The 10,878-nt window shown below is 40.6% G+C and overlaps 1 protein-coding gene across 6 annotated transcripts in view; it reads left to right on the top strand.

Moving 5' to 3' along the window:
• The first annotated feature begins 8,361 nt into the window (after positions 1 to 8,361).
• The window catches only part of ank1b (ankyrin 1, erythrocytic b), a 97,340-nt gene continuing 94,823 nt past the window's right edge, over positions 8,362 to 10,878 (top strand). For all 6 annotated transcript variants that reach the window (XM_071204974.1, XM_034095707.2, XM_034095709.2 and 3 more), the window contains exon 1: positions 8,362 to 9,181. In XM_071204974.1, the coding sequence (XP_071061075.1) occupies positions 9,056 to 9,181 (126 nt within the window). In that variant the 5' untranslated portion in view covers positions 8,362 to 9,055. The remainder of the gene's footprint in view (positions 9,182 to 10,878) is intronic.

The raw sequence follows: 10,878 nt of genomic DNA, 5'->3' as shown, positions 1-10,878 counted from the left end.
ATTTATTTAGTAGCAGATATGTGTAGCAGAGTGTGTGTGCCTCTATCTTTTCCACAAAGTCCTGCTTGGTAGACCTGTATGTTGAAACTTTGCTGACACCTAGTGTTTAAAGTGTTGAGTTGTGTGATAGTATTACAGCAATGACAGTGATAGTGTTGGTTGCTTTATATGCTTTGCTAACGGTAGTGGTAGTGGTAGTGGTAGTAGTAGTAGTAGTAGTAGTAGTAGTAGTATAAAAAAGCAAAGAGTGGATCTAACTCTTCAGATATATTATACTTGGAAATTGTAAAGGTGATATTTACACCATATGAAGGGTAATGTACTGTATTGACTTTACAGAGTAGTAATCCTTGGAATTACAATGACATGTACTCGTTTTACAAGTTTCTTAAATATATATCTTTGCATACACAAAAATATGGGTATAAGAAATATTTTTGTACCATTCAAAGACATAAGAAAGGTTATACATGCTTTCACATTGACCCCAAATTATCCAAGTGAATTTTTTGCAAAATAAAATATTTCAGAAGACCAATCAATCAATCAATCAATCAATCAATCAATCAATCAATCAATCAATCAATGTTTATTTATAAAGCCCAATATCACAAATGTTACATTTGTCTCAGTGGTCTTCACAGTGTGTACAGAATATCAGTATGACAATACGACACCCTCTGTCCTTAGACCCTCACATCGTACAAGGAAAAACTTCCGAAGAAAACCCACAGTTTAAAGGGAACATGGGAGAAACCTCAGGGAGAGCAACAGAGGAGGGATCCCTCTCCCAGGACGGACAGACGTGCAATAGATGCCGTGTGTAAATTGAAAAGATAATACATTTGCAACATAGGTAGTCCAAATGTTTGGAAATGCATGTGTGTATAATAGGAAGATGAATCCACGAGGATATCCATCCAGGACCGATGATCCAGGACCACAGCCACGACTCGCGATCCAGGGCTCGCGATCCAGGACACAGGACCGCAGGATCATCCATGACTCCGGATCCCGGCGTATATAGACACCAAAGACCATCTTTCTAAATAAATGTCCCTCTGGATTTATGGTTTTTCTTCCATAGTTCACAACCTTAAGTCATTTGGTCTATTGGTCCAAGGCAGGTAGGTGGGGTAATCAGTTCATTTAATCATTTGATGTCCTATTAACACAAGAGCTCTGATGTGGTTCGGATCTGTCAAAATTCACAATTTCCATTTTTCCTTTTTTACCCTCTCCCAATAAATGTATAAATAAGATCAAACTCTTATACAAAGAGAGATTCACTGTCATTCCTCGATGTAACAATACCTGTTCAAAAAATCTAATCCTCAACTTCCAACCAAATTCTTAAGGTTTGGCTGCTTGTAAACATTTATGCGAAGACATCCGGATCCTCTTCCACTCTTCATGGTACCTCTACATCCAATGTTTTGTCTGTTGACTCCATGTGATCTAACTATTATTGAAGATAGTATTTTCCTCAAGTGTATTTCACTCAATGTCCTATATTTCTTGTTTAGCACTCACATCCTGTCTTTCAGTTTCAGAGATGGCTATAGGGTTTAGTTTGGACACAGCAGTACTGGCCCAGTCCCAGGATGTGTGAATCATTGTCAAGGGCAAAAACCATTGGGTAGCCATTCTTTTTTGGAGTTAGTCCAGATGGCATGTGACCCAACTTGGAGGACATGCTATTCTCTTTTGATTGACACTTATGTTGTCCTAAAGTTACAGTAGTTAACCAAATCAGAGGTTCATGTGACTCACTGTTGTGAATCAAGGCCAGCAGCTATAGGTTCTGTATTTCAAGCACATTGGCTCATTTGATTCTGTGTCACTGCTAAGCCAATTTACCGTAGCTCATCGACTTTTACATTTTATTCAATCAATCAATCAATGTTTATTTATATAGCCCAATATCACAAATGTTACATTTGTCTCAGTGGACCTCACAGTTTGTACAAAATATCAGTATGACAATACGACACCCTCTGTCCTTAGACCCTCACATCGTACAAGGAAAAACTTCCAAAGAAGGAAAAAACACACAGTTTAAAGGGGAAAATTGAAGAAACCTCAGGGAGAGCAACAGAGGAGCCTCTCCCAAGACGGACAGACGTGCAATAGATGTCGTGTGTAAATCGAAAAGATAATACATTTACAACATAGGTAGACCAAATGTTTGGAAATGCATGTGTCTATAATAAGAAGATGAATCCACGAGGATGTCAAAAATCCTATGGGAGCCATCAGGGAAGTAGTATGGTGAGAGTCAGGCAGGACCGCAGAGACAGGTTCAGCCACGACTCGAAGTCCAGGACTCAAATACAGGACTCAGGATAGAGGATCCAGGACACACGACCACAGCAACAGGGTTAACCTCGACTCAGGATCCCGGCATAGATAGACACCAAAAAGAAATGTAGGGGAAGCTGGATTATTCGGAACATGAGAGTACACAGGTACAGACAGACGGAAGGAAGAAGTAAGGTGTCCCCTGACAGTCTTGGAAGACTGCGCAAAACATAGGTCAGGGACATTAAAAGACCATATTCGTATAATGTAATGATATTTTTGCAACAATAACTATGAAGGGCAGATATAAGGAGCCGATATTAACCACATGAAAGACGCATGTAATAATCTACAGCATGACTGACAATAAAGACAACATTTGGATTTTGTTGGAATCACAGTGTATTAAGCCGGAACATACCCACGCAATGGTGTCTTCACTGACAATGAAAAAAATACAAATATGATTATCAGGCCAAACACAAAGGGAAACATCTCCAACAATCAAAATGCAATACTGTCTGTAGCAAGGGACGTACTGTACAGAAACATTTCCATTAGCAGTAATACGAACCAGCTACCACCTGATGGTGCCATAACACAGTGGACATGAGAAGCTCAATAGTTTGAGGCTTTAAATGGCAGGGATGTACTTGTAAATCTCCACACCGTAGAAAAATCATGAATCACCATCCAAACAGTTTAATCTACTATAAATGTAGAGTGTGACAGCCTGGCAATACATATTACACTATCATGCTATACCACATGTTGTTTGCTATTCCACAACGTTCCTGTTGCGAATCAAATTAGAGAGTGAGATTACTACATATTGTACTACTCTAGCAACCACACTACTGCCCAGTCATTTTACTTAGTTAACTTGTTTAGTCATTGTCACGCAACAACCTTGTAAGTCCTCTGTAGCAAGCTAAATATTCCAAAAAAGCCCCCATGAATTTTTTTTTAGTGCCTCTATCTATTTGGCTTATCAAATATGTAACACTCTTCCAAAAGAAATTAGAGTGGCTGACACAGCAGACATTTTTAAAGACAAAAAGATTATCCTTTTGACAAATATTCCACTTTTCTGCGGTCGAGTAGGAGAGGAGTACAGCAATAAAGTGGGTATATATTGAGATAAATCTAATTACGTCAATCCATGAAGGTGTACAGTATTTCCAAATACAAATAATATGACTAAATGTCTTTTTGTAATACTCATTTTTGCTGCTTCATCTTTTTCCATATATAACAAGCCACAATCTGGCTGAGGAGCAGGTGGAATCAGACCTGACCCAGAACCAGCTATCGTCATTGCTTTCATCAATTATAGATCCCAGCACCATCTGCTCCTCTAACTCATCATTTAAAAATAAATCTTTATTTAAATTATGAATAAACATTTCAGACATGTACTCAACTCAAAAGCAAGAATTTGAATAATTCAAAATGTTATAATTGTAATAAAACATAATATAGGGGTGAATATATATCATGCATTTACAAATTATTAGTGTACACATCATCTTCTCCAAAGATTTCATCATACAATTTTCTAGCTTCACCACTTCAATATCTCATCATTTAGCAAATCAAATTATAGATTGTTAAAATAAATGTGTACAATATGTCGTTCAACTATTGGGAACATTAGGCTACATAAAATCAATCATATAAGAATCTGACAAAAAAATAGATTGGTTGGATTTGGATTAGGTAACATTTTGATGTGAACTTCTTTAATCTTTTTATTAATATTATACAATGTTATATGGTAACAGCCATCATCTTCTCGATCAGTAACTATGAATAATATTATAATAATACCATTATTAATAGGCCACTCATTATAATGGTTCTTCTGGCTGGCTATCATTCTGGTCTTCTCTGACACCTCCACAGGTATGTATGGGACTGTAGTCTATCATTTCTAATGAATAAATACATTCGTCGGGCTCAGAATTATCTTTAAATGATTTGAATTATATAATCAAACGACCAAAAGTATGGACAGATATTGTGGTAAGCAAGTTATTAATTAACTCGTTATCACTGTCAATATGTTATCTAAAGGGAAGTTAGCTAGCTTAAAAACGTTGGCTTGCGTCACCTTCATTTTTAGCTAGCTACTTAGAAAAAAAACATTAAACTTTATAACCACCTAGAAACAAAGTGATGAATTGTTGTTACCCATTGTTAACATTGTTTGTTAGAGTCAAGCATAACTGACCCCGCCATGTCTTCTAATGTTAGCCAAAAACGTTAACACAAGCTAGGTAGCTAGCAGTAGCTTGAGTTTCTAGCAAGTTGTTAGCAAGGACCGAGGTCTAGCTATGTAGGAGAGCACGCTAATTGCTAACTTCCAAGCGTTTTGAGCTCCATTATTTTATGCAAGAACATACAGTATAGCCCAAGTCAAGCTCCAATAATACGCTTTTCCTATATGTGGAGTTTTTAAAATACATTTATAGTAATGATAAAACATGATAGCTAAAGATAGTTGAAATGCCTCAGGCAAACAAATAATCAGTCCGACGATATTAGTTGGTAGCTAGCTAAAATACGGGGGGGGGGGGGTCCGGGTTAACACCTGAGCCCCCCTGAAAGCCTCAACAGCAACATTTGAGGGGGGTCTCAAATTATAATATTTATTTGTCACTTGCAATGGTCACTTAAATGTTTTTAAGCTTACTATGTCCAGTAGCCTATTCATAATTCAAAACATTTATTCACAAGTATCTTCTATTTTTGGCTGGCAAAAGCATTTCCTCGCATAGAATCGAAAACAGACGGCTCTTTAACGGTCGCTTATTCATTCATTCATATGAACGTCAGAATTATTTGACGGCACCCCTGAAGACGCCAGACGGCGCCCCGGTTGAGAAACGCTGCTATAGACTACTGATTGTCTTTGCTTGCATCCATGACATATTGTATAGGCCTACTGCATATTGAGAAATCTATCTTCGACCGGTATATTGCGCAATAAACGGGAGATGGGGACCCCCCCCCCCCGATTATTGACGGGTATTTCGCACACTGCTTGTGGGTATAAACAGGGCCGTCCCTGGCCAACTTGGGGCCCCAAGCGACATTGCGAGATGAGGCCCCCCCCCAACCGACAGGAGTGAAAACTATTTTTTTGGAAACAAAGTACTTTGCAAATATAATTCCTGTTTATTATTATTATCAACCCAGTTACTTTTTTATGCAGTGAGGTAAATGGTAAATGTGCATGTATGTCGTTCAGTATGCGTTTACAGGTGAATACGTCTGCATTTCCTGCCAAATACTAGCCTCAAAAAGATTAAAATATAATTAATGCAAATAAACTACTTCTACTAATAATAATGTGAGGCCCCATGCAGCCTGCATGATCGGCCTGTAGGGAGGGACGGCCCTGGGTATAAAGCAGGGGTGGGGAACCTTTTTCCTCTCAAGGGCCATTTCAACATCCTCCGCGGACCGTACCAATTATTGACCTCTGCTTAAAAATACTAAAATCACAGCCCATTCATTTTGCCTTTCTTTCATGCTCTGCAAAGACAAAGCAGCCTCTTAATCCAGATATTTTACCATGACTCGCGCATGCATGCACGTGCACGGTTGTGGCGTGACCACCAAAACAGAAATATATGGATTATGGACACAAGATGTGTACACTTTGAGAGCAACATTAGGAGATCTATACATCTCTCAACACCCATATGAAACAGAACTGTAAGCAGATTTATTTTTCTTTATGGATATTTTACAAATCACTCCCCTTTCAAACTGTATTCTTGTTTATTAATAACAACTTTTTTTGTACTGTTATATAGTATGTTGTATGTACTGTAATGATCATATAAAGATGTGCCTTTACCTCACAGGTTGTAAAAGCTTCTTATATTTGTTAGCATAGCTAGCTAACCAGATGCTAATAACAACAAAGGGATTGACTGTATGATCAGTATGACAGATGAACAGATCGCCATTGGGCTTTCAACTAAAGACACAGCCACGCAAAAACTGCGGCATGTGTACGGCTCCTTATGGGTACTGCAATTTCTGAAGTGCCAGAGCGCCGTTCTTGTGCTCTCTGTCAGCACTACACCCATGTCAGATGAGACATATACCACGTGATGACACGTTAGGCTCGTGTTTTGTTCAAGGACCTTGACCGTGGCCAGGAAAAACAGGCACTCGCTTGTTTAATTAATTTGCGGTCTAGATTTATTTAATTTTTTTCTTTTTTGCGTGTGTTTATAAATGACATTGAGGGCCGTACCAAATGGTCTCGCGGTCCGTATACGGCCCGGAGGCCGGAGGTTCCCCACCAGGAAGCCCTCAAAATAAATGTTTGAGGGGTTCAGGTTAGGTTGTGTAATTGAGATATTCTATATTATAATAATACAGCATCTAGAAAACAACAGAGACGCATGACCTCTGTTCTCTAAAAAGGTGAGACTGATAATGGCAGCACATGGACATCCATACTGGACTGATCCTTTTATTATCGTTTATTCATTTAAGTGTCTAAGTGACAGGTAATACAAAAAATGTGCCTTCCAAAGACTAGTTGACACATTAAACAATAAACCTGGCCAAGGGTGACATCAATCTGGTGCACTGAAACCCTTTACCTATGTGGTCTGTATGATGTGCCCATAACCTTGAATATACGCATGCATCTCCTTGAGGGTCATTTTTATGTGGGATTTGAAACAATCCCATATGGTTACATTGTTTGTTCTTCCACCAGACCTTTCAGCTCAAGCAAACCTAGAGTGCTGAGGAGGCTATGGCATTTATTTTGTTGAATTTACCTCCAGCTTAAAATATCCATTAGCATCATGCACGAGAAAATACAAACCTGCCACTCAAATGACTGCACAGTGAAGAAGCGTTAAACCACAAACAAACACATAATTGTACAGAGGCACAGAAACACTCTAAGTAAGGGTTACATTGTTGGCAACATGTCCTCAGTGAACACTCAGATTGTTAGAGGAGTATATCCAATTATGAATGTTTACATATTCCCACAGTATTGATCTACATGTCATGCCTTTTGGCTAGAAATTATGGAATGGCTCTGGGGTTTATCTGTGAATAGATGACATCTATGAATTTAGAATGTATGCATTCCTTTTCTGTTCACATGCTGGCTTTGTTGAAGGTGTTGCTGCATGTTACATTGCATTATCATTCGGCAGAAGGATTCTGTTGGAGTGGCGAGAAGGAGATAGAGTTTGATGTCAGTGCATCTTCTCTCTGATATTGTCTACAGAGAGCAAATACATCATAATACTGTAATCAAATGATTTCTGTTGAAATGACAAAAGAGATGAGTCATGCACTATTGTTATACTGATTGTCTGTTGTGTGTAATTAGTTTTGTCAAGTTACAACCTAACAACATATCATTTAAAGTCAGTACATTGAAACTGAAATGATCAGGATAACAAGTGAAAGTCTCAAGAGGAGTGAAACATATATTTTGTTTTGCAGTGGTCTTTTTGTGTCATTTCAAAGATTAATTAAAATAATGTTAAGTTATTGATTTTGCTGAAATACATAAGAATATTGAGATTACAGAAATGTCTTACGGACATCAAAACATAAACCAGTCGTAGTTTTCTGCCTTTGAAACATATTGTCTGTTCATGGTGTTGTTTCCTCATCTGCTACTGAATTGCGACATCAAAGACCCATACATGACCTCGCCTTGTGATGGGAAGAGGGTAAGTGGAGGGGGGGAGAGGACATGCAGCTTTTAATGAAGCATTCATGTTGTTGATGTCTTTCCCTCTGTCTGCTTCTGACACTACCTGCGGAAACTTGGCTAGTGTAGATGTTAAATATATGGCACCTTGTTTCCTTGCCACCTTACCTTAACCTTTCATAGTCAAAAAGTAACTAATCTGTGCAAACAATAATGCTAAAGAAAGCCAAGCACTCAGATACTGTATATTCAATTAAAAATCAAATTCTGTTCTCCACGCTTTCATCTCTCTTAATGCTCTTCTTATTCTCCATCTGTTTCCAGGTGGGAGGTGCCACGGAGAAGGCACGGTAAGGGAGAGCAAAGACGTGCGGAAATATACAATTTGAAGGCATTGCTCAGCTTTGGCTCCTTCATCCTTTGTACCCCACTTATGCAAGAGGCAGCAACAGCATTTGTGAAAGAGAAGCGTTGAGCCGAGAATAAAACTGGAGAAAGAGCTAGAGCAGCAGGAAGAGGAGGACATTTGACAGATAAAAAGAGGGAGCTCTGCAGCAGGATCCCCACCGCGGTCTGCGTGACTGGTCTGTGCAAGCAGGGGGAGAGAGAAGAGAGAGAAGGTAGGAGAGAAGGTAGGAGAGAAGGAAGGGGGAGGGGAGGCGATTCAGCGCAGTGCAAGCTGTATGGATGAGTAGCAGCCGCGGCACAGGCAGCAGCATCAGCACCACTAGCATCTTTCTTTGTGGCTGCTGGAGGCTGTCTTGTGGCTGCCGTAGCGTCATCCCCACACACACCGCTACCGGGACGCAGACGCCTTCACTGCCTGCCTTATTCGCACACATGTCGTGGTGGCCACCCGAGAGGAGGTAGTGAGTGACAGGGCTCTGGGGACAGAGGGACACAGGAAGAGGAAACCGGCACGACTGGAGGTGGTGCAAACGAGAGGAGGGCTGGAGCGACGCCGACTAGAGCAGCAGTAGCAGCAGCAGCAGCAGCAGCAGCAGCAGCAGCAGAGGCAGAGGCAGCAGCAGTAGCAGCGGCACCATGGCGCAAGCCGCCAAGCAGCTCCGTAAGACCAAGGACCTCGCCGAGGCCGCCGCCCAGGAGCAGCGGGAGAAGGAGGAGGAAAAGATCAAAAAGAGGAACCGCTCCAGGGACCGCAGGCGCAAGGTATGACTGGCTGTATCTGACACAGGGGAGATGACGGTGTACCTTACATCCATCTATCCCCCTCTACCTGCCTTTCTCTTATCTCTCCAGGGATCATTTGTGCATCATTAGTGAGGATGCAATTACACATGTTTAACTACTCAGTTGGTCCTGCGGCCTCATCTGGTGTGTGTGTGTGTGTGTGTGTGTGTGTGTGTGTGCGCGTGTGTGTGTGTGTGTGTGTGTGTGTGTGTGTGTGTGTGTGTGTGTGTGTGTGTGTGTGTGTGTGTGTGTGTGTGTGTGTGTGTGTGTGTGTGTGTGTGTGTGTGTGTGTGTGTGTGTGTGTGTGTGTGTGTGTGTGTGTGTGTGTGTGTAGGCTAACCAGTCAAGCACATATGCTCTGGTACAGGTTGTGCTTGTCAGTCAGATATGAAGCTATAGGGGAAGGAAAAGGAGGCTGATTGTGTGCCGTTAGAGATGGGACCAATATTGGCTGTAGGTTAGATAACAGGTGATGTCAGTTTCCCTTCAGATGCTTTTTGGGGGGAATCTCAGCCTTACATGGGTGCAGTTCATTCATATTAATGCAATGCAAGTTCAGTATGCTGCCTTTACATGCGTTTGAATACATATAATCCTGTCACGATTGACATGCTCTGCACGCTCTACACACAAAGCTGTATTAGATGTGGTGTCTTTCCCCGTTTTACAGATTTCTTTCATTGGGGAAAATGTAAAATGGAGGGGGAAGATGGAGGTACACCCCTCATAATAGATGCAACACATTTTTATTTATTTTGGGGGGCGTGTTTGTGCTACATGTTGTGTTTCATTCTATGATGTTTTGCGAGCTATACATATTTGTTGGGAAGAGGATTCATATTTAAATGTGTTGTCACAAACCAGGCACGCAGAGTACATCCTGTAGGCAAGAGGTCTCTCATTCAGCCTTCTGTCTCACTTCTCTCCCCTGCACTCTCCCGCTCTGGCGCTGCCTTTATGTGTGGATTTTATTGGGGTTCTGCTGCCCCGAATTCATGCTTGGCGGCACTATGATGATACATAGTCTATCACGAAAGGCACTTGTTGACTGGATTAAAAAATTACTTTTATGAATTGTATCCCTGAGTGGAGTTTACAGCAGTATGCCATTTACAGGCTGTGTTCAATGAAATGTCAGCTCTCAATTGCATTCTGTTCCTCCTGCAGTATTTCTGTGTGCACATATCGACATGGAGTTGGTGGCAACAGATAATAGACAGGTATTTTTATATTCACTCTGTGATGCGTGAGGTGCGTGTATGTGTGTGTTTAAAGCATTAAGAATGAGAAACAAAAGAGACAATGACCAGACAGGCTCTGCATTGTGGTAATGGGCGGAGGCACACCAAGATATGGTTAACCAAGCAAGATTTCAATTCAGGCAGTTAGGCAATACTTGTGGGAATGTTGTTCATTTTGAAATTCCCTTATAACAAGCAGGCTTGTGTACCAAAAACATACTATCAATTAATGAGCGATAGACGCTACAAAACCCAAACTGTGGTTGGGCGGTATGAAAATGTATATTGCCTGAGCATATATATTTGTAAAGTGACAGAAATGAGCAGTTTCCTTTTTATTAAATGTTGTTTGTATTTATCTATTGTGGGCAATTAGAAAGGTTACCTAATGCCGGATTCTAGCATCAATGTCACTAATGACGCGTTTCCACTACA

The sequence above is a fragment of the Pseudochaenichthys georgianus genome, chromosome 12, assembly GCF_902827115.2.
Source record: "Pseudochaenichthys georgianus chromosome 12, fPseGeo1.2, whole genome shotgun sequence".
NCBI lineage: Eukaryota > Metazoa > Chordata > Actinopteri > Perciformes > Channichthyidae > Pseudochaenichthys > Pseudochaenichthys georgianus.
Note: the sequence above shows the minus strand (reverse complement) of the source record. Positions and strands in the feature narration are given on the sequence as shown.